Source organism: Lepisma saccharinum, chromosome 1 (genome assembly GCF_977018435.1).
Source record: "Lepisma saccharinum chromosome 1, izLepSacc3.1, whole genome shotgun sequence".
Lineage (NCBI taxonomy): Eukaryota > Metazoa > Arthropoda > Insecta > Zygentoma > Lepismatidae > Lepisma > Lepisma saccharinum.
Genome location: NC_139229.1, coordinates 55,344,253 through 55,369,376, shown reverse-complemented (window position 1 = coordinate 55,369,376; position 25,124 = coordinate 55,344,253). Strand labels below are relative to the sequence as shown.

The 25,124-nt window shown below is 38.3% G+C and overlaps 1 protein-coding gene across 4 annotated transcripts in view; it reads right to left on the bottom strand.

Moving 5' to 3' along the window:
- LOC145995342 (membralin) overlaps window positions 1-25,124 on the bottom strand; it is a 264,860-nt gene that overhangs the window by 199,508 nt on the left and 40,228 nt on the right. For all 4 annotated transcript variants that reach the window (XM_083131956.1, XM_083131967.1, XM_083131960.1 and 1 more), the window contains exon 9: window positions 1,662-1,752. In XM_083131956.1, the coding sequence (XP_082988082.1) occupies window positions 1,662-1,752 (91 nt within the window). The remainder of the gene's footprint in view (window positions 1-1,661; window positions 1,753-25,124) is intronic.

Here is a 25,124-nt window from a genome sequence, read left to right as displayed (position 1 = left end):
AACTTCAAGACATCTTATGTTGCAATAATCTTCTATTCATCATTTAGATTGTTCTGCAAAGAGCACTAATAAAGTAAACTCAACTGACTGAGAGAATTCTGTTTTATATTCCACGTAGCTCTATTTTCCTTCTAGATAAAAATAAAAGCTAAGGGCATTTATGATTTGTTTAAATTCGGTGGATTAATTGGATTAATAAAAGTTGCAATTCTTCATGTCCACCAAGAAAAATTCACGAAGAATTCCTGGAGCCAATAATTCACACAGAATTCCCAGTGAGTTGACACTCTGCTTGGATATAATGTTTAATCCGTAAGATGACCGTGACACCCTGCTTGCATATAGTGTTTAATCCGTAAGGATGCCCATGTGGGTAAAATTTACCCAGTCGATTTTTAAATATATTTTTTGATCACTTCCAAATTATTGTCTGAGGCCACCCTTCTCAGCATCTTTCCAATGAACCCTTCCAAGTGTTGGGACCTTGAATTGGCTGTCAGTTAGTTCCTTAGTTCCACTCACAGCGACATAGAAACACTGCCTGCGTAAATTTCACACATTTCAAACATTTCAGTTTGGTATTCTAACATGTTATTTTTTCCTCATTTTTATCAAATGTGTGATTCATTCAAATGTTCAAAATTAATAAAATTATATTAATCAATAAAGGCATTACTAATTACATGCCATAAAAAAATTAAAGTTCGGCACACGTCCATATGTTATGCCAGAAAAACCTCTTCTTACAGTCTCTTCTTTCTCATTTTTCTAAACTTCATCTTTGCGTAATGAAATAACAATGTTCAAACTTAATAAAATTAGGTTATTTATTGAAGTTACTATTATTTACATGGTTTAAAAAAATTAAAAGTTCAGTTAAAATTCGGACTTAAGAAGCAATTTTTTTCTGGATACTTTTTACACAGCATGAATCCTGCCGGGTTAAGAATGGCAAGAAAACAACTTGCAAACAAAACAAATATGTCAATCAAAATTTCACCAAAAGGTGCCGAGAATGTGAGAATGCAGTTGGGCACCAGTTTGAACAACTCTTATAGCACAGGTTAGTACTCGTTATGCAATATAAATATAATTGTTTGCATGCACAAGATATGTGTGTAAAAATAAGCAGGTTGAAAATGCAGGCATTCACGCCATGCCGAGCCATCTGCAGTCACGCACTATCTCAGCCCAGAGTTGATTGATTTGTTTTATTTTACTTCGCTTTTTGTGCCACTTTTGGCTAATTTGCAAAAATGGAGATGAGTGATGATATGATGAAATTGATGAATGGACACACACAAACATCCATTCCCAGGCCGGGATTCGAACCCTGGACCCCTGAGTCATAGTACAATGTGCTAACCACCCCACCAAGGGGGCCAGCCTCAGCCCAGAGCCAAAATTACCCAAATTCCTTCACGACAATTTTGAACTTCATATTGACTTTCTTCACTGCAAAACAGATACACTTGTTCCTCGTGTTACTTTGCACTGAACTGTTTTCTTTAGTATCGAAACAACAACCGTAAAATACATGTGCCTTTCTTCTGAATCGAAGGTCCAAACGAGTAGACTATGAGGAAACTATAAAATTTGAACCAAATTGCATGTGCATTTTATAACTATTACTACTTTAAGATGTAAAAGCATGTACTTACAAACACAAGCATGATGAAAAAAGCTGCCAGATATGATGTTCTTGCCATCCACATGCTCACAAATCTGTAATGTTCGCCTGTTACAACATTCCTGCAATAAGAAATAAGCATAATGTAATGATTTTTATATTTCAATTTTCAACATACAGGGCTGATCAAACATCAATATACTTAAGTTCCATTAACAGTCAATATCCAAGGTTTTGTGGAATAATGGTTTTCCTTTCCTCAGAAGGTCCCTTCATAACCAACCATTGTGGTTGAAGAATTGCATGAAACTTGTTGTGTCACTCTAGTGTGAACGGTTACATTTATTTCTGAAGATTTCTTTCCAAGTGACATGTGTCACTTGTCTATTAAGGCTTGTTATTTGTCACTTGCCAATTCGATCTCAAAGCTTCCTTAAGTTTGGAAAAACTTTGAATTTGTTGTAAAAAGAGGCAAAATGTGAATTCTGTGAACAAAAAGTCATGGTTCCAATGTAATTACTTGTCACCATTTGAAATTCCATGGCTCCCTAGAAGGAAGTGTACTTGTCCCTTGGTATTTTGTTTACATATGAAGGATATTTAGGTAAAGTTCCCCATACACTTTGTACCATGCCATGAGGCATATATAAGGGCCGTGGGATTAGGCCCCACACATTCTATCGATCTCGGTCAGTTTGGAGACGATGTTATTAGCACCATGCTCTGGCTGCATTTATTCCCTAGGGTTGCCCACAGGTACCGATTTAGTTGAGGCTGGGTGAGCCCCAGAACCGCTTTATGCAGGGATAAGGAAGGAAAAATTCCAATCTTAGATCGTCCACCCTGGGAATTGAACCGCAGATCTCCTGCATGGCAGTCAGATGCCTTACCGCATCTGTGGCTTCAATATGTTAGCATGGTCCAAAACTCCAAGAAGGTGAGAATTTAGCAAGTCACCCTCCAATTGGGTGCCAATGGCCTAAAAACACCCCCACACAATGTTTGGTACCCGAGCAACATTTTCCAGCCATGCCCCAAGTTTTCTTTTTTTGCACCATACAGATTGCATGCCAAGAACGTAGGCATCCCTGTCGCATGTGCTTAATGACCCTCCAGGGGTCTGGTCAATTTAATTTTTCTTCTAACTTGACGTCAGAGGAATGAAGAAGGTCATAAAAGAATCACAGAATACATATTTAGTGCAAAAACATTAATTATAAACTACGATTTTGCATCCTAATGAAGACTGGCATTGAAAATGACCAAAAATCACAATTATGCTCATTGGCTGCTCTTATGGCCTGACATCAAGCTACCAGTATCATCTTTTGGTGGCAGAGAGAGAGCACCACTTGTCGGCAGTGCAGAGAAAGCATGTCAATTGAGTGCATGTAATTTACAACTTGCTGGAGACCGACCTCAGTGCGTACCTGTGTTCCATTCAATGCAGATCCTCATGTTCACCTATCACATATTCTCGTGTCTATATGAAGTGAACATGCAGCGACATGTGCCATTGACAGGGGAGGGGGCAGTCTTGTCTGGGGAGATTTCGAGGTGCACAAGCTGCCTTCAAGAGGTGAAGTCTTGCAAAATATGAAGATGTTCTTGAAGTGGCGTGGGAAGAATATCAGAGACTCCATGCGATGTTGGAGAAGTTGACAGTGCATGGCAGAGCTCGGGCCTACCTATTCAGCTGAAGGCACATGCTATTAAAGCTATCGAGGGTCTGTACCATGAATTACGAAGCATGCGTAAGCATGAGAAGACGAGAACCATGAAGCAATTGGAGAGATAGGTGAAATAAATAAGTAGATCTATTTGACATTTCCCATCAGGACATCATAAAAATGGCAGAGGTAGAAGAGTTCTGGAAATGCATGGGAAGAAAGGAAGACTAGCATTCATGATGAAGCTGGACAAAGAGTATTCTATTTACATAGAATCTTCAATTGTTAATCAGATAGGTGCGGATATCATACTCTACATCAGATATGTAGATGATGTGCTAATTATTGCTAAAAATGAGAACACCATCATGGACGTATTTAAATTGTTAAATGAATCACATCGTCACATAAAATTCACTTGCGAAGCCATGACAGGGTGGCTACAAACAAGCAAAAATGAAATTCCCTGACTTTTCCAGGTTTTCCAGGACAAAATTTATATTTTTCACTGACAATTACAAACTAAACTAAATCGATGTTTTTGTAAATTGAAATAATAAACTCATACAGATCCAGGTATGGATTTGTTAAGTACCAATATTATCTTCTATGAAATTGACATAATTTCTCTATTCTCTATCATTTGAATTCAAACTGCAAAATAGTGAATTTGGAAAATTATTACAATTCACAAGGTAGGGAAGGATTACGGAATTTTGTCATGCGCAGTAAGTTTAAAATAAAATACTTGATTATTTTTAAAGTTATGACTAAATGAGATAAGAGTGAAGAGTGAATGATTAAGAAATACAATTTGTAATTTATCAGTCTCCTTATCCATTTTCGGTATTATATGTTGATATTTCCACTGAGGTTTGGAACCCTCTGCTTGCAACAACCATGAGTGCGGATTCATTTTTCGATGCATAAAGCTACTTCTCTCTTCTCCGTAAAGCAAACAACTTAACTTTTGCATATAAATGAAACAATTGAATCGAACAAAATCAAGTGCCATATTTCTTTACATTATCAATGGGATTTCTGCTTCAGTACAGTATATCCAAGTGAAGTACTGTGAAACTGACAACATGCATTAATACCATTAATGCTGACGTAAAGGGTACGTAGGTATTAGAAATTTAACGCAAGGAATTTATAGAATTGCATTGTATAGGTACCTGATTTAGCTAACCACACATTAAAACAGGAACACTCTAATAATAAAAGCTTCTGAAAGTTCATATACGAGGGGCATCCTGAAAAAAGCTCCAATGGTGCCTATACGCAGCACTAGAGGTCAGAGAGCGACACACACACATGCAGGCAGGAAGAAGTGGCATGTAGCTGTAATCTGGTACAGTTGCAATGCAGCCGTTTTAGGACAGTTCTAGATTAAAGATTGCAGCTCTCCAGTCTCCCAAAGACTGCGATGTAGCCTATACATTGGACGCTCAGAATTTGGCACAGAGCCACCAGCAATCGTGTGAGGTGTGCAGATTGGACGTCGTGAGTGATAGTAAGGTCAGACGATGGTGCAGATAATTCACGGAAGGCCAATCGAATGTGCACAACCCCACACAGCACAACACAGGCCTTTTGCATCACTTCAGGTGAGAGATCTTGGACCACTCCCTGTACTACAGCCCTGCCCTTGAATGTACCGACTTTCATCTCCTGGTTTAACTGAAGAGGTTTCTGGCAGGGCAAGGATTTGACAGCTACACTGTGATAGAGATAGTCCCAGTCTTTGCTGTCAGACACATATACCATGGGCATACAAAATTTAGTGCCATGCTACGCCAAATGCCAGAACAACGGTGGTGATTATGCCGAAAATTAGGTTAGGACTCATTGTTACTAATGGAATAAATTACAACTGATATTCATGTTTTATTTATGCCTAATCAGTAGGGACATTGATATTTTGTTACTTTTTTTCAAATTGGTGTATTTTTTTTATTTTTTACTATATGGTGTTATTTTTCCCAAAATTCACATTTTCTGGCAAATATCTGAAATTATACCTTCATGGTGTTTTTAAACTACTGTTTCAAATTGTAAGTTACATGGCTTACGCCTCTTCGTGAGATTTTGATATCTTGAAAGTTATTTTGGGAAAGTTATTTTCCATACCCCCTTTTTAATTTTAAGGTAAGGATTTTAGATAAAGGAATTTTCCCCGTATATACTGCAGGGTGCATAATGACCATAAGTGGCGACGCACCCAAAAAATTAAAATCAATCAATCTCACGTGACAGATACCGATATATTATGGCACCAAAAATTGATATTATCTTTTTTTTACTTGTTAGTGTTACGTTTCCCAAAATTCGCGTTTTTGTTTTAGAACATTTATCTGCAAAATATACCGAAACTTAATACTCCATTGTGCTTTTAAACTATTATTTTAAATTGTAGGTCACATGGTCTACATATTTTCGCGACAGTTTGATATGTTGGAACATATTTTTGAGGAAGTAAAAGTAAAGTGCTCCCCTGCACTTTTCCATGGAGGTGTATAGGGGTGTGGAGTTAGGGCCCCACACTTTCTTGATCACGGTTGAAGGTGGGGGGGGGGGGGTGATGTGATCAGCACCATGCTTCTGGCTACCTTTATCCCTCAAAGTTTCCTCAAGGTACCAGCTTCATATGATGCTGAGTGGGCGCCGGAGCAGTTTGAATAGGTGGAAAACATACTGGTTCTCCACCGCAGGGGATCGACCCCGGGTTTCTCGCATAGTCGTCAGATGGCCTAATGACTGAGCTCCATTATTACTCGCTCAACAAATGCCGATGGTGCGCACTTGGCTTGGTAATTCAAAACATATCTCGTGTGACAAATATGAAGATGTGGCTCCTGTGTGACGGTAGATATGCACTCGATCTCCTGTTAGAACCCTGCCACTTTGCTCTGTGATGCAAATGGTTTTGACAGAAATTGAAAAAATCGTGGGAAATACATGATTTAATGTGTCTGTCGGAATTATTCTATGTACGTATAACTCTATAATTTACTCTTGAGTAAAATGTTGGAAAACTTGCATGTTCTATGTACACAAACATGGCCTAGAAAAATACAAGAATGTTGGATTTCATGAATTTTTCGTTCCTTTACGACATTTCTTTTAAAAAAATCGTTAAAAACGCCAACAATTCGCATTTTATGCCAAATTCGCATTATTTCGATATTTCGAATGAGCGAAAAATGTGTCGAGACATCACTGCACATTCCTAAACATAACTTCGCAGCAATTACCATTTTTCACGGTTTTGGCGTTTGCGAAAAATCAATGTGCCTACTAATTGGAAATTACTTTCTGGCCACCCCTCATATAAATCAGTAGATGGAAAGTGAAAATTTAGCAGCGCTGGCAGAGAAAAGTCAATTCTTGTAGAAAGTGATTTGCTTTTATGATTGAATGAATCGAGTAAATATGATATTAAAATATTTACGTATTTATTATTAGTATTTCGTTTCATAATATTGGACATTAACCTTACCCTGTGAGAGATTAATGACCATCTCTCACATGTTTAAACAGACAGGACAGAGAGTGGCGTTAATTTCATTGCAATACTAGTGTTGCAGTAAATTTGAGGTTAGGAGCATACACTTGCCAATTTTTATAAAGTCCACCATTGCAGATTTATGTTTCACTTTTTCGTGATAGTATTCAATATATATCCCGTTTGGTTGAATTCTTCTTGATATCTAAGAATATTGCAATGTCATTGTAAACGTATGTTAACTTGTGCGAAACCAGTAATACGTCAGGATGATGAAAGAAAGCCTTCGTAAGCACTGCTACATTCAATAAGGTGAAGTGAGCCAGAAGAGTAATAACATTCCAGCAGCATATTTGCAGTCTAAAGCTCTTCTTGTTTATGCATTCGAATTTTGTTGGATGTTGCAGTCCATGCAATTTCTGTCGCATGTTGTAATGAGATACTTTGTCAGGTGGCGATATTCAACAAAAATCGTATGTATCAATGGAACCTATTTGTTTCCATGTTCCTTCAGTTTGCCCAACAAAATGCCTTACTACGACGTCCGACAACTATCGGACGGCGACACCCTCTCTTATCCGCTCCATCTGTTCACAAGTCCCGTTACTACTCCCATACGGTCAAGAAAAAATGATAATTAAATGCATTTTCCACGTAATATTTAGAGGCTTAACCTTTACTCCCCCAATGATACCATATGGTATCATCAGAGTAAGGTCATACTGGCCTGATGATACCACCATATGGTATAATGGTGCTGATTACGAAATGAATGTGCCTTTTGGACGTTCATACTCTAATGTTTGGGTGGAAACTCTGACACAGGTCTGGAGCAAGCCTGGGAAATTCATATTGATGACCAACCTCTCCCTTCTCCGCAACATATCCATGCCACATTTCCAAACAGAGTTTCACATTTTGACTCATTATTCAATTTGTATGGCACCCAGGAACATGAAACATGTTTCAATCCCTTTGGAAATGTCCATTCTTTAAAAAGAATACTAAACTTCGCGCCTTCGTCCCAAATAGCGGGAGAAGAGGGGGCAGACTTTTTCCTTGAAATTCGGGGGTCGCCTGCGACGCCAAAGGTCCCGGGTTCGAATCCCGGTCGGGCTTGGTTGTTTGTGAATGTCCATTCATCAATTTCATCATTTCATCACTCATCCCCATCTTCGCAAATTAGCCAAGAGGCACAAAACGCAAAGTAAAATAAACTAAATCAAATCAAATCAAAATCAAATTGGGGGTCGCGCCCCCCAAACCCCCCTTCCTCAGTTTGGCATTCTGAATTGTACACGGTTGCATGCTATGATGTTTTAGCTGAAAAACAAAACTTATCCGAAGTAGATTGCTCCCATAGTGCCAGAGTTATAACAATTTTCTGAGCAATATGCAAATTACCTATTTTTAGTAAAAAACAGTGTTTCACATTTTGGCTTATGGCACCCAAGAACATGAAACATGTTTCATTCTCTTTGGAAACGTCCATTCTTTGAAGAGAATACTAAGGTTTGCGCCTTATCCCCAAAATAGCGGGAGAAGAGAGGGCAAACTTCAGATTTTTATGGTTTTTTTATTGAAATTCGAGGGTCGGGTTCCCTCAAACCCCCTTCCTCGGTCAGGCGTTCTGATTTGTACACGGTTGCATGCTCTGATGTTTTATCTGAAAAACAAAACTTATCCGAAGTAGATTGCTCCCATAGTGCCCGAGTTATAATAATTTTCTTCCAAAAATGCAAGTTACATATTTTTCGTAAAAAAAAAATCACATTTTGGCTTATTATTCTAGTTGTATGGCACCCAAGAACATGAAACATGTTTCATTCTCTTGAGAAATGTCCATTCTTTGAAAAGAATACTAAAGTTCGCGCCTTATTCCCAAAATAATGGGAGAAGGGGGGGCAAACTTCAAATTTTTGTTTTTTCTATTGAAATTCTGGGACCGCGCCCCCCAAACCCCCTTCCTTTGTCTGGCGTTCTGAATTGTACACGGCTTCATGCTATGATGTGTTAGCTGATTGGATTGGATTGAGTTGGTGTTTTAAGTCCACTTTACGCACAGTAAGGCTAATCGGGACTGGACCTACAGTTTAAAGTGGGATCCGAACCACTATGTGCCTCCACCGGGTATCGAACCCGGGACCCCTTGATTACAAGGCGAGGACGCTACCACTGCGCCATCGAGGAGGCTGTAATGTTTTATCTGAAAAACAAAACTTATCCGAAGTAGATTGCTCCCATAGTGCCCGAGTTGTAACAATTTTCCTCCAAAAATGCAAATTACATATTTTTTCGTAAAAAAAAAAAATCACATTTTGGCTTATTATTCTAGTTGTATGGCACCCAAGAACATGAAACATGTTTCATTCTCTTGAGAAATGTCCATTCTTTGAAAAGAATACTAAAGTTCGCGCCTTCTCCCCAAAATAGTGGGAGAAGAGGGGCAAACTTCAGATTTTTTTTCTATTGAAATTCGGGGGTTGCGCCCCCCAACCCCCTTCCTCGGTTTGGCGTTCTGAATTGTACACGGTTGCATGCGCTGATGTTTTAGGTGCAAAACAAAACTTATCCGAAGTAGATTGCTCCCATAGTGCCCGAGTTATAACAATTTTCTGTTCACGTGCAGAGTTCCATAACGATATCTTTAAATATAAAAAATAAAAAAGTCAATGACGACGAAATTCCCTGACATTTCCCTGACTTTTCCCGGTTTTCCAGGTTTTCCAGGTCTGTCGCCACCCTGCATGAATAACAATGTAATTTCTTTCCTTTATCTGCAAATTAAGACAAATGACACAACAATTCAAACATCAGTCCATAGGAAAAAATTAGCAGGGGAAAAATACATCCATGCCAATTCAGAACATTCTCGTATAACAATGGATAATATATTTTTAATGTTTTTCCTGAGAGCACAAAGACTATGTTCTAATAGTAAGGATATCAAAAATGAAGAAGAAAGGCTTTTTAATATAGCAAAAGAAAATGGCTTTCACACTAACAGAATAAATCAAATAAAAAAAAAACAAGTCTCAAGAAAACTAAAAGAAAAGAGAAATACAGACAAAGATCAAAAATCTGTTGAAAAGAAATTTGTGTGCATTCCATTCCACAAGGGATTTTCACATAAAATTGCAAAAAATTTTAGAAAATTTAATTTTAAAATTGCTTTTAGATCACCAAGAAGTTTCGAATGTACATTTAATGAATTCAAAATGAGAAACTCTCTACCAGATGTAAAAACCACAGGAATATATAATATAAGTTGTTCATGTTCAAAGGATTATGTAGGACAAACAGCAAGAAAAATGGCTGTTTTTGGACATTATAAATCTAAACCCAAGAACAGGTTTGTCAGCTCACATCATCGAAGAGAAGCATTTGATTAAAAAGAGAAGGGTTTTAAAAAGATTGATGGGAAACATAGAGTTGAATGTCTGGCTGGGAAGCTTCGTTCATTGCAGAACAACACTGGAATAAATTAAATAATGAAAATGGCAACATAGATCCAGTATGGAGTTTTCTTTTTCACAAATGGAGTAAGCCAACATCTTTAAAATTTAATGTAACAGAAAACATCAAGAAACTTTGTGAAAACAATGACGACTTTGAATTACCTGATGATATTTGGGATTCATAATTTTAAATAAAAAATAATGTGATAAAAAAAAATTATCTGAAATAAAAAATAAAACAAGACTGCTTCTTTTCACAGCTAGGTTGCTATATTACAACAATGTAACATTGACAACATCCATTATATAACGGATTCTTTTTGTATAAAAAATTGCTAACCATTGTTATAACTGTATCTTTAGTCAAAATAAAAATCTGAAAAAGGGAGCATGTGTTCTCCTGAAACGTCACAACAAAAAACTGTTTTATTATGCTTGTAATAACCGTAAACTACAAGAAAATGAAGAGTATGCATTCCATCAAGTAGAAGTGACAAATGCAAAGCAAAGGTGGTACAAGAACACCGCTGCAGGAGGTTCACTGCTTTGAAGGGAGACCAGTCAAGTAAAGTAAAGGGCTCCCCTGTGATTGCACCATGCCATGAAGGTGTATAGGAGGTGTGGAGTTAGGACCCCTCACTTTCTTGATCACAGCCGAATGTGGGGGTGATGTGATCAACACCATGCCTCTGCTTTACTTTACCCCCCAGTTTCCTCCAGGTTCCCACTTTATACAACACTGGGTGGACACCGGAGCTGCTTGAGCAGGTGAAAAAAATCCCGGTTCTCTCCGGCCAGGGATCAAACCTGGGTCTCTCGCATGGTAGTCAGACACCCTAATGACTGAGCTACCACTTGGTTAATTTTACTCCTCAAGTGGTAGTGAAGCGGGGGAGGGGAGAAGAGTAGCAGCAGTGAGGAGTGCCATCCTTCTAGAAAAATCATGCAGGCAGTCAGTGTATGAGACAAATCTGGACCAGATCAAAGAGATTTCGACTGACTTAGCCATTGCTTGCAAATCTGTTTCTGCACATGCATATGTATTCTGCGGCTCTTTCATGACCTTCTGCATACCTTTGAGATCTTTTTTTTTCTTCTTTATTTCAAAAAATAAAGTGGTCAGACCCTTTGAGGGTCATAGAGTACATTCTGCAGGAATGCCTATCCTTATGGGAAAAATAAAATTCATGGAGCACAGTCGGAAAATGTCATTCAGGTCCCAAACGTTGTGTGGAGTGTTTTCAGGTCCAATGGCATCTAACTGAGGAATGACATGCTTTACCCTCAACAAAACGAGAAGGGATTTTTTTTGGAAATTTTGAATCATTCACGCTTCACTATCGCCCATGTCAATGTTCGTTCCCTGGTACCGGAAATTGACGAAATACGTCACACGGTAGAAGAAAATAATTTGGACGCTCTTCTTGTAACCGAGACGTGGCTTAAGGAACACACAAATGATCTAATAATTAAAATACCAGGATTCAACGTGATTAGGAAAGACCGTAAGCATAAAGGTGCCGGCGGAATTTTATTTTACGTGCGTTCAGAGCTAGCGGTAGAAGAGATATAAATTATTCCTGAAGAGATTAATAATATTGAATTTATTGTAATAATAATCCGTCAAAAGCAATGCAGTATTGGCATTTGCGGCATTTATAGGCCCGGTGATATTCCGTACTCCAAATTATCAATCATCGAAGATATTGTATCGAATATATATCACAAAGTCCATCACTTAGTAATCTTACGTGACATAAACGTAGATTTTTTAAAGCCAAATGAGCCCGACACACGATACGTCTGGTCACTTGCTGAACAGTTCCAGTTCTCCCAAATCCAAACGGAACCCACTCGTATCACACATAACACTCAAACCTTAATTGATCCGATCTTCATAAGTAACTTATCTGATGTCATAAATTCTGGCGTCTCTGTACCAGTCAGCAACTCCGATCATTGTTTGACATATGTCTCTCTGCATTTCAGCAAAACAAAGCCTAAGGCCACGACAATTACTTACAGGAACTATAATGCGATAGTGAAAGACAACCTCGAAAACGACCTAAGCAAAATAAATTGGAATACGTTAATGGAATTTGCAAACATTGAAGATAAAGTGTGTTTCTTCACCAAAAAATTGAATGCGGTGTTTGATAAACATGCTCCATTGAAAACCGTTTGCGCAACTAAGAGAAAAGCACCCTGGATAACAGAAAATGTTAAGCTAATCATGAAATTAAGAGATAACGAGCTACTAAAATTTAAGTGGACAAATAATTCTCAACATTGGACCAAATACAAGAGATTACGTAAATTCGCAACATCGGTCGTAAGACAAGAGAAAAAAGCGTATTTCGAACATATCATAAATTCGTCCAATGATTCGAAGCACATATGGCAACATATGCGGAATTGGGGGTATAGTGGTAAAAACAAAATCGGGGAACTTCCTCCCACATTAAATGATGCTAATGTCCTAAATAATCACTTTGTGAACGTATGCCGCGACTTGAAAATAAACCAAGAGAAAGTTTCTCAGCAGTGTGAGCGTTATTACGCTGGCTGTTTCAGTGAGAGTGCGGCTGATTTCAGTTTTCGTGAAGTGGATGAATCCGTTGTCAGAAAATTCATGTACAAAATCCGATCAAACGTGGCCGGAGTTGACGGCATATCTGTAAAAATGCTCACTTCCCCAAATCCTTCCGCCATTAACGCATATAATTAATTATTCCCTCCTCACAGGCTGTTTCCCGCTTTCTTGGAAGGAGGCAAAGGTCATTCCCATACCTAAGAAACAGAACCCGAGCTCTGTAAATGACATTCGCCCCATTAGTATTTTGCCGGTACTCTCAAAAATCATTGAGAAAATAGTAAACGATCAAGTTCGTAAGTACATTGGTGACTATAACATTCTTCCTCCGCAACAATCCGGTTTTCGTCCTCACTATAGCATGCAAACTGCTCTCCTGAAAGTGACCATGCAATGGACAAATCCCATGTAACAATGTTAGTTTTACTTGACGTCAGCAAAGCTTTTGACATGCTACCACATAAACTACTTCTTGCTAAGCTACAATATTACAAACTCTCTCCAATAACACTCAAATGGTTCGAGACGTATCTCCGTGGAAGGCAACAGCGTGTATTAACAGATAAACTGTCGTCGCCTCTGCTAGTGGGTTCAATCCTGGGTCCTTTGTTATTCACGTTAGCAGCTGCCGACTTGATTACGTCAGTGAAATATTGTAATGTGCACTGTTATGCCGATGACACGCAATTGTATATATCGACAGATATATTTAATTTACAAAATGCGATTGCACTATTAAATCAGGACTTGAAAAATATAAGTAACTGGTGTGAATCAAATGGCTTAGTTCTAAATTTAAATAAATCTACATTTACTATTATCGGCAACAATAATCTCGTGAAACAAATAAATCTCAGCGAATGCAAAATATTAATTGAAACTAAGAACGCAAAATTCTCACAAACAGTACGAAATTTGGGCTTGACCATGGATCAAAAATTAGACTGGTCTGAACATGTACTGAAACAGTGCGGTAAAGGATATTCAGTGCTAAAGAGCCTCTACACGCTTGTTGACTTTCTTTCACCCAAAATTAAATTAAATTTGGTCCAATCTTTAATATATCCTCTTTTCGATTATTGCGATGTTGTTTACGGGCCAAGAATCACAAAAAGGCTCTCAGGCAAAATTCAGAAAGTCCAAAATGCAAGCATGAGGTATGTCTACAGATTTAAAAATCACGAACACGTTCTACCTGTGCTTAATCAGCACAAAATTCTCAACATGGCAAGACGGAGAGAACTGAACATGACCTGCATTACTTGCAATGTTATAAATAAAAACAAACCGGACTATCTGAGTGTAAAGCTTAAAGCCAGGAGTGAAATGCACTCATACTCCACCAGAAGCGCCGCTAATCTCCATATACCTCACTGCAGAACTTCTGTTTCGCAATCGTCATTCAGTTACATGGCACCAGGCGCGGAGCGTCCATGTAAGCCGTGTAAGCTGGGCTTACACTTTATTAGTTCTAGTAAAATCTATGTAATTATATGGCAAAATTCGTAAAAACTTCAAAGTTCATCTCGGCCCGATACCAGTCTTCGAGATCCTGTTTGTTAGATTGCAACACTTCAGCACCAGATGGCACATGAGAACTCCTGCCTTTTGCTTGGGAAAAGTTGTAAGCCGTCTGAATGTTGCCTTACAAATTTCTGACCGCGAAGGAGCAGTGCCTACCGTCACCCACCGTATCTGGAAGGAGAAGAGCAAGGAATATAGGGAGAAGAGCGCATCGAAACCCTAGGTGTGTAAACCTACGGGCAGAGGCTTACAACAGCGTTGCAAACCTCATGTTTAGAAAAAGTGTTGTTCATGGACGTCCGCAGTATTTCTTTCCACCAGGGAGGATTAAGCAAAGTATTTTTTTCAGGGGTTAGGGTAAACTAGGTATATTTCCCTTCTCAAAATATACTAATTCAATTTGAAGTTAACATTTTTCTGCAATGCCCTTACAATAATTAACAATTTGATGTGACTGAATTGAAATTATATGTGTGAAAATGGTTAACATTCATTTTTCAGGAAGTGTCTCCTCCCCTTGCCCCTTCTGGACATCCATGGTGTCGTTTAAACTCCAAAATTATGCTACATACTACTAAATTGTTCTGGGATTTTCATATTATAAATATTAATTTATAACAAAAACAAATATAAATTCGAATGGTTCAACCAACGGCATGGGTTCCACGTTATGTGAAAAGTTTGAGAAAATTCAACCACAACGAAAAGCGGCCCTGTTGTTTTATTTATATCTCCAACTTACAAACAACTTTGTACACTTGTGCGAGATTTAGCACCATTATGCTTGGGTTGGCTTCACTGAATACGCGCCAGCGAGACACAGGTCCGGCAAGAGGAAGGACTCCAGCGTTGTCGGGTATGAATGGTTGGTTGACTGCAAAGGAAATTTGAGCCGGTGGTGCTTCAAGGAGTTTTTTTCCCCCCAGGAACAGGGAATTCTTAAGCAAAAAAAACTAACAGGAAGGGGAAAAAGGAGAAACCTAGAAATGAGCGGGATACGGGAAAACTAGATACACATTGATGTGCTACATTCTTGTTGTTTCTGTTTTTCGCTTGTAGGAGAGCATAAACATTAGACATATTAAGACTCTGTTTTCCGTTTATGTATGAACTCAGCTGGTAATAATTGAGCTAAAAAGTGAAATAAATGTTAATGAAAACTGAAGATTGAACCAATTTTACAAATTTCATGTCAAATGTGAACCAAATATTATTAATTACATAGTCCGTGATTCAAACACTCTACGAACAACGTACGAAAAGCCTGTTTATGATCTTTTAGGTGATAGATTTGCTTTTACACTATCCTAAGAAAGCACTTACATGTCCTTTGATAGAAATTTCTGGATATATCCCTACAATTTGTGAGCATTTCTTTTATATTGAATGTTTTTTTTACTAAATATAGGGAATTTTAAGGCAAGAGAGGGAATTTATTTATATCCGAAAGGGATATTCCCCTCACAGTCCGAAAGATCGCTGCTTTGAGCAGTGACCGATTTTGGATCTGGTTTCTTTTTGTTTCCCCCTTCTTGCTGTGTGTTTGTTAAAGTCTCGAGGTATTGCTTTTGCGAATTCCATCTATTGAAAAGCGGACAGTCGTCCCTGTGCTTTGGTGTGATACAGTAGTGAAGTGCATTATGGAATAAAATGAGTGTGATTGTGCGGTGGGGTGGAGAACTTGTTGAAGATGCCGTTGTCCAGCAAGGATTTTGCTGCCAAGAAGAAACTTGTGGATATAGGTAGGCCCACCCCTTCCTTCTCTAGCAGACATAGTAACAGAAACGAAAAATAAAGTGTGCCGATTTTGCGATTCATGATACGGAGCTGATACTTGGTTGTGCGGTTGTAAAAAGTATTCAGCACTTTTCTGTTTCCTTCTGTTTTCGTTTGTTTATTATTATTCATTTTATCTAACTTTGCATATTTTTTATCGATACGTTACTCATTGTGATATTAATAACACTGACTCAATTATCAGATATCCAGAATTTTTAATTTGGTGAAAAATTCCAGGGAAGTGTTCTGAAAAAATTGGGGGGGGGGGGTCGATGTGTGTGGATAAATCACTAACCATGTCAGCCCAAAAATAAGCACAACGGGAAATAGCCTTCGTCATGCTAGGCTTACACTGTTGGAAAGGTTACGCTCCGCCACTACATGGCACCTAAAATCTGGAATGCACTCCCGAACGAAATAAAGCAACTGAACTACAAACACTTTCGTAGGGCCGCATATGATTCACTGATTGATAATCAGAAGCAAAGTAAGACCACATATGATTAAAAACTGTTTCCTGTGAATTATTGAAAAAATTAAGTTAATACATATATATTATTATCTCTTCATTTATTAGCACACACGCACTGTATATATTTTGTCATCTGTTTTCTTTTTGTGATTTTCTTTGTGTAGTAGTAGTTTTTCTTTATAGTTTCTTTTATGCTATTTTACTTATGTAGTGTCTTATAATCTTCATGTAAAATAATGTACCTAGGTACCTTGCTACATTTTTCTTTGTCGGGTTAGGTGGTAGATCAGCATTTGCTGAACCTCGCCCAAGAATAAAGACCATTGAATTGAATTGAATTGAATCAGACTAATGAGAACCATACTTGCTTGAAATCAACACTGGGATGGCTTATAGGGTGTTGGCCCTGGGCTATGAAGGTCTTTATTTGATTTTTTAAGTTTCGAATTTAACTCTTTATATAGTACTGTTACGTTCTTCCAATGTATTCTATGCAATCCATTCCACGTGAGTTACGCAATTTTTAGACCTTCATGTATCTTTCCAGATTTTCTACGTACACTCATCAGCATTCTCATATTTTGTGTAAATGGTTTCCGCTGACTTGCGTGGAGTTTTCTGGCTTAGTGATTGTCAGATGCTTGACAAAATCAACCCAAACCATGGACAATTTTTCAATTAACACTACATGTAATATAGAACTGTTATGTGGGGTGCTGAGGTCTGTCAAGCATATAAATGGACTGCAGAGTATATTATTCCTGAGAAAATAAAAAGCTGTTTATAGTCAATGATTGGGTTTTCCTTTATAATATGCAGTTTTTACAATAGTTTAGTGGCATTTTTAGGTCAAGAGAATAAATAGTTATTATGAACAAAACCTTGACACCTTGAGTATAATCTGTATGTGTTTAGATACACAACAGGCATTAAATGCTAACACAGGAGATATGAGTTTTGTGTATGATTAAATGGATTATATCATCACTGCAGAAATCATGTACGTGCCAGAATTTGACAAAATATAATCCAGACAAAGGAATCATCAACTCCTTACTTGAAAATGAATGTTAATTACTGCCATGTTATCAATATATGCAAAGAAAACCAATTTTCTCAATTCATATCTGTAATTGGACACTATTGCATTATTCAGTAGATTATTAAGCAGTTTGAATTGAATTGAATTGTTGTTTTAAGTCCACTTTATGCACAGAAAAGCTAATCGGGACTGGACCTACAGCTGTTTAAAGTGGGATCCGGACCACTAATGTGCCTCCACCGGGTATCGAACCTGGGACCCCTTGCTTACAAGGTGATGACACTACCACTGTGCCATCGGGAGACTCCTTATTAAGCAGTTTAAGATCTGATGTTTTTAGGAAGAAAATAATAGCTACACCATGGAGTTCCACAAAGTTATTGAGTTAGCTAGACAAATGGAAAGCTCAAAAGAGAAATGAAGGATTATTACTACAAGAGACAATGAATATTAACTGCAAGGTTAATAACAGAATATTAAATGGGGTGAATAAGTTTCACGTGCAAATAAAAGCAATTCACCAATCAGCAAAATAACTTCTGTGGACAAGATAATAATTTGATTGATTGATTGAATTGGTGTTTAAGTCTACTTTATGCACAGTAAGACATTGTGAAAAGTTACAGTTCATTCTATTGGAAGCAAGGCCATAGTTATTTAAAATGTTTTAAACGAATTTACCTGAAATGTTGAAAAAACACAAAATGTGAACAAAATAACAAATTTGTTGCACATAAAATCAAGGCACAGATTCTGTACCTAACTCAGAATCAATTGCAATACACACACCTAACATTCAAGATTTTCTAATTAGGGATGGGACAGATTGATTGGTACTTCATCGGTATATGCCAATATAAGCAAATCTAAAACTATTAAAAACTAAACTCCATGGTGCAACAGCGTTCGAAGGGACAGAGCCTGCCAGATCAACTTTGCCACTGGCTGACATGTGGTCAGTGCATCGGGTCACATCATTGCCATTCTCAACTCTCGTGACCGGAGCTGCTACTTCCTCTTTTCAAGTAGCTCCCCAAATGTCCTCACGATGTCCAAAATTTTGGGGGAATCGGATCAAATCACCAGGAATTAGACTACATCACCTCTTTTGGTGATATTTTCGTCACATGCATGTGGCATCTTCGACTTATTTGGACTGATGTAGAAGCATTCATTATGGACGTCAGCGAAGAAACTCGGTTTGTGACTGCAGCGCCACCTAGGGAGCTTTGCGAGAGGTGACGCACGGCAGGCAGACACAGTGAGTGAGGAACAGTTAGCGAAAGTACCACGGTTCACCCAGCAGTTAACGTCTTCGTCTCTCTCTCTCTCTCTCTTTGGTCGAGTTCACCGACTTGATTTCTTTGGCATCGTCAAAGTGGATAGAAGAATGTGGAAGGAGATTTGAGAGGAAACGCCCAGTCCTTGCCCAGGAGTGCAGTTCCAGGATTACAGTGTGGTTTGTGGTATGGAGTTCACCGGTAAGAGAATCCAGGAGTGTTGCTGCCCCCTTAGATGTTTGTCCTCGAGTCTGCCAGAGACAATTGACAGCAGGCTCAGTGTTTTACCAAAGAAAAGACGTCCCTGTTTTGTATGAAGGCTGCTTTCAATTAGATCGAAGATCGACCCTCGACTGCCCCCTTGTTCCGAAATGCTAGCAAGTGAATCGACGCCCATTTGATCTTCTGGATGTTCGGAAGAGATTCGTGACACAGGAAGTACCAGCCCAGGTTTCTGATCGAAGTGCACCCCGAGAGTTTTTGGATGTTCCCCAGTCCCCAGAGTGGCGAGGACGAGCCCCAAGTCATTTTTAAATTACTGTGGGAAAAGATGTGCGTTTTGCCTCTTTGCATTTAATTGAAGTCAATGGGAGATTGGTTTAAATTGGTGAATACTTCCGTTGATTCAGGGGCGGTTGTTTGATGGGCCGTTTGTATGTTTCTGGACATGCGATCTGTAACTCAAAGGAGAAGTGCTGTTGTAAAAGAGTGTTTAGTTAATGGGAGAACGTACGTTCGTGAGAGTGTGTTTGAGAGATAATGCATTATGAATCAGTTTAGTTATACCGTTAACTGTGGAACTTGATTGTTAGAAAAGGGGAGGGACAGAATTGATATTAATGAATGTTCTTAAGATTAATGTTAGTTGTTACTTGTTTAAATGATGTTGCAAAAAGGAGGATAATTAAATGTTGTTGTTAAGAAAAATTGGACATTATTTGACTTATTGTGAGGATGAAAACCTTGAGAGTTGTAAGAAAAAGGTCCAGGTTATTGTAAGGTTGTTCGCTTCCGGACTCCACTCACCTATGAGAGACTATTAATTTGAATTTAAATGACTGGAGCAGGTTTGGAGACTCCTGTGTGAATTGAGCAGTCACGCGAGCTTCATTGAATATAACTAATTGGTGTGTGTGTAAATCCGAGTACCCTCATGGGCAGGCAAACCAAACCTTGTTACGTGCCCAATGAAGTTCGATGCACGTGAGTGATTACGAATGTTAAACAGAGATGCCAGCACAAGGCATGCAAGACAGAAGATTGCTGTAATATGCATGAATGACAGTGTAAATAAGCACGAAAGTAAATTAGGAAGATGAACAATAATAGAATACGGTATAAGATAATAAAGAAAAAGTATGAAGATAATAAATTAATAAAAATACTTGCGACATAAAACATATGCTCATGTAAATAGATAAGAAATTTAAAGAAATTTAACTGGTCTTGGATTTGTTGGATTACTACGATCCCCTTTGTGAAAGTTTTGATTACATTAGTGGTTTCACGTTCCAATCGTGACCCACAGCACCTTTTGCCTGCACGTCACAATCGCGGCACCGACTTGGCTGCGTGTTTTCTTTGTTGGCACCAAGTCTACACTGGGTCGTATTTAATAGTGGCGGTGCGTTCCAATAGACGCCCCAAGGTGGGTAACTAGATTGGACTTGATATTAGTATTGGGAAAATAAAAGGCAAAACTTTCTGGGATTTAGTGGAAAGTCGACACAAATAGGACAATTAATAAAGCGAAAGATTCGTGATATAAGAAGATAAGTCTGAGAAGAAAGTCCAATCCCACATCCAGAAGGAAGTCCAAGTTCAGATCTAGAAGGAAGTCTGAGTCCACAAGGAAGTCCAAGGCCAGGAGGAAGACCAAGGCCAGAATGAAGTCAGAGTCCAGATCCAGAAGGAAGTCCAAGCCCACATGCAAAAGAAAGCCCAAGTCCAGATCTAGAAGGAAGTCTGAGTCCAAGGCCAGAAGGAAGTCTGCACAAGTGTATAAAGTGAGAATAAACGATCAATTGTGAATGTGAAAGTGACTACACACAAAAGAACTGGAATCAAGGAGAGAGCAATTGAAATTTATGTACAAGTTTGATTACTTCTACAGGGAGGTTATTCCAGTTGTTTACCGCGAGACCATCGACCGCTCAACGGTGCCTTCATGCAACAGATCCCGGCAAATTGCATTACAGGAAGTCCGTAACAGAAACCACTTGTTTTGTAATGTTTCCACTTTTCACAATTACAGTTACAATTACAATTGAAATAAGCACGTACCTTCTCGCAAGGATGCTGGAAAAGGTGTCCTCCCAAATACAAATATTTCTGGCACCTTATTTCTGACATCTAATCTTAGATTAGACATCGCTACTTTATCCTCAGTTGTCGCGAGAGTGCCGGCAGCTTATCGGGGGTCGGGGGAGTTATCAGCCACGAGAGGGTGCTTGCTGTCGGCAGTGATGCCAACCATAGGGACATGTCCCTACGCATAGGAACTTTTCACTATATTTCACCCACGTAGGGATGTAGGGACAGATTTGCCAAATGAGGGAAAACGTAGGGACTTTTTTCAATCTTGGAAAATAACATTTATTGTGCCAAGGTGCAAAGCTTACTCGCCGGGCAGTTGCACTTTCTTCGTGCTCGGTTTGGAATTAATAGATTAGTTTATCTGGATACTTTAGCGAGGAGGAGAAAAAAGAACTAACCAACAAATCTCCATCAAAATTTTGGAACATGTTATCGGTTACCAAGAACTTTCAAGGCAAGTTCTTTTTTGAAAACATTTCCACTCTCGCGAAAATAGTGCTAACATTGCCACATTCTAACGTGGTAACGAAAATAATATTTTCAATGTTAAGTGATACAAAAACAAAAAAAAAAAGAGAAATAAAATGGGACCAGAATTGTTAAAGTCTGCAGGAAATACAGCATCACCAACCAACATCTATCTCTTCACACCAGCAGCATGTATGACTTCAAATAACATAATCAACAGTAAACGACTCAACGTTATTCATTAGGGGTGTGCGGGATCCCGAAAAGTCGGGACCGGAGTCGGGAAAGAAAATTTCCGTCCGGATCCCGATTTCGGGAAATGACTTCCCGACTTTTCGGGATCCCAAGCAGTCGGGAAATACCGAATGGTCACTTTAAAAAGTCATTAATTCTCGACGTTTTCTGCATTGTAAGTTTCTGGAACTTATCGGAAATTGTAAGTTTTTATTCTAGAAATGCAAAAACAATCACTTAAAGTGAAAATGATGTGTAGAATTCAAGATTTCCAGAACTTCGGGAAATTTCGAACATTTCTCGTCCCGAAAATTTCTCGACTTGGTCGGGAAATTGCAAATTTTTCCCATCCCGAATGTCGGGATTTAAAAAACATTTCCGTCCCGACCCAAAATATTCTGTCCCGCACACTCCTATTATTCATTAAGGCAAGAATTTACAATACCGGACCATTCTGTAATTTCTATGCTACGTCTTATACTCACGAAATAATTAGTCGTGATGATTTATCTCAAGTTAACATGTTGGGTTAGGTGAAAAATTGTTGATTAACGTGTAGAAGTAGTAAAATAAGCTTTTCAATTCTCGCAATGATTCTCCGTATACAAGTATGGTAGCCATATTTGTTGATATGAACAACTGACGTTCGCAATTAGTTACGCTGTCTACAGCGTTGCCACACTGTTGATATAATACTTGGAGAGCATGGATCGTGCAAGAATGGCGGAAGAGAACAGTAAAAAAGTTGATAATGTTGTATAGATTTTTAGGTGGAGTGTGCAGGAGGATTGCCGTGGGCTAATTAATAAACTTATGGATTTTGGTATATTGCCCAAAGAAGGTTGTTACATGTGACAGTGACAATCACGATGTAGAAGAACATATGGAATCTAGACTGATTTGATTACAGGTAAGTTTGGCAACAGTGTATCGATCGTAAAATTGCAGGATACGAAAATGGCGTCTTCGATGATGAACGTTTGCCTTTAAAGTGCTACAAAAATAAGATTTTTTTTATTGGTTCGTAATCACAATTACCGCAAAACCATTCAGGGGTAGTCCCACTGACCATTCTCGGTAAGGTTAGGTTAAATTAGGTTAGGCAAGGCAAACATAATTAAAATTTGGGGTCGAAAAACCATGCACGGGTAGCCCCACAAACCATTCACGGTAAGGTTAGGTTAGGATAGGAAAACATAGTTAAAATTTGGGGTCGTAGTAATATCAGGAATGTATATTTCATTTTTTTTTACACAAAATCTTCCGGTAAATAATGAGCAATCGTGCCAATCACGGACCACTCAATTTCACTTATTTTGCAATTTCTACAGGTGACCCCCAAATTTTAACTTCAAATTCGTGATTAGGAGGCCTCAATTAGTGAGTATGCGAAATGTTACAAAAATCGGGGAGGGGTCCTGCATTGTAAATTCGCACCTTCTTATAATTGTGGTAGCACCGAGCAGAAAGATTTGGTAAGTAAATGTGTATATTTTATCTTCTGTTTTGCATGCTCATGAGGTGGTGTTTTTTTTAGTCGCTTTACTTGGCATAGGGACATTTGGTCAGTTGTAGGAAAATTTTGACTACGTCTGTAGGGACACTGCCGGAAAATGGTTAGCAACACTGTCAGCTACCAGACGTAGTAAGTCTACGATCATGTTCACTTCTGTTTGCGTTTATCAGTACTCGGTATGAGTACGCATGTTATTTATACTGTTATTGATTTAGTGTGCTATTCAGTGCTAGTGTCTTATTGTGTGTTAATTGTTATTCATTCATTAGTTATGCCGCTAAACAAATATAGTCTTGAACAAAGAGTTTTATGTACGATAATTACGCGAAAACAAACTCTTGCAGAAAAGTGGTCAGGCAATTACGAGAGACAGGATCTCTTGAACCTAAGAATCATGTTGTATTGCTGTTGAAGGAGGTCATTTTCAATATCTCTTATAACACATGAGGTTAGTGATCATCATTATTATTACTTTTAAATATCATTTTACGCTTTCGGTTTGCTTTATGCACCAGGATGCTGTCTTCCCTTTCTGTCAACTGAGGATAAAGTAGCGATGTCTAATCTAAGATTAGATGTCAGAAATAAGGTGCCAGAAATATTTGTATTTGGGAGGACACCTTTTCCAGCATCCTTGCGAGAAGGTATGTGCTTATTTCAATTGTAATTGTAACTGTAATTGTGAAAAGTGGAAACATTACAAAACAAGTGGTTTCTGCTACGGACTTCCTGTAACGCATAAACGACTGAAATAACCTCCCTATATATGAATATATTCTCATGTAGTCTCAACTAGATCTCGTTAATGTAAAGAGATAAGATGTAATATAATCTTATTAACAGTCTCCATTGGAAAGCTTGCTGTCTGGTTTCCTTTCTAAAAAGAACCCTACCTCTTGAAGACATTTAGCCGTGGTATAATATAAAGGATTGCACCCAAAATACAGGTGGCAACCTTCCACTTTGAGTCTGCTTATGGTGGTGTCACCATCCAGAATTAACCTTGATTCGAAATTGTGGGTAACATCATAAACTGGACCGGCACTACTGTCCCGAGAAAGTGAAATATTCGGACAATAGTGCTACAAAACCCGGGACCATTCATACCAAAGAAAAGAGCACTAACCACTTGGCTATGTGGAAGCCCCTATAGGTATATCAGTGTATCAGTTTTAGCAGTAAAATTACAGATAATTTATCTGTAACATATATGTAAATATCTTACAATTTAGTACAATATTGTGCCATTCTTTTTTGTAAAGTAAATGTCTAAATATGCAACTTCTTTTGAATTGCAATGCTTAGTTCATCTGGTAACATACATTTATTAAGAAGGTCAATGAACCATTTGGAATTTTATATCAGATTGGTAGAATATCGGGTATTGGTATTGGCAAATGTTATATTGGTGCTATATTCGTATATGCCAAAATTCCACATTGGTCCATCCCTAATTCTAGTGATACACAAGTAAATAATGATGAAGAGTAGGATAAAGAAGAAATCCTAGACCAGACATCCAGCCTTCAGTCGATGCAACACGAGAGCAACTGTTCTGAAAAAGGCGTAAACGTGTGTAGAAGGGTACATACCATATTAAACAGTGCACATATATGTAGTGGAAATTAATGTAA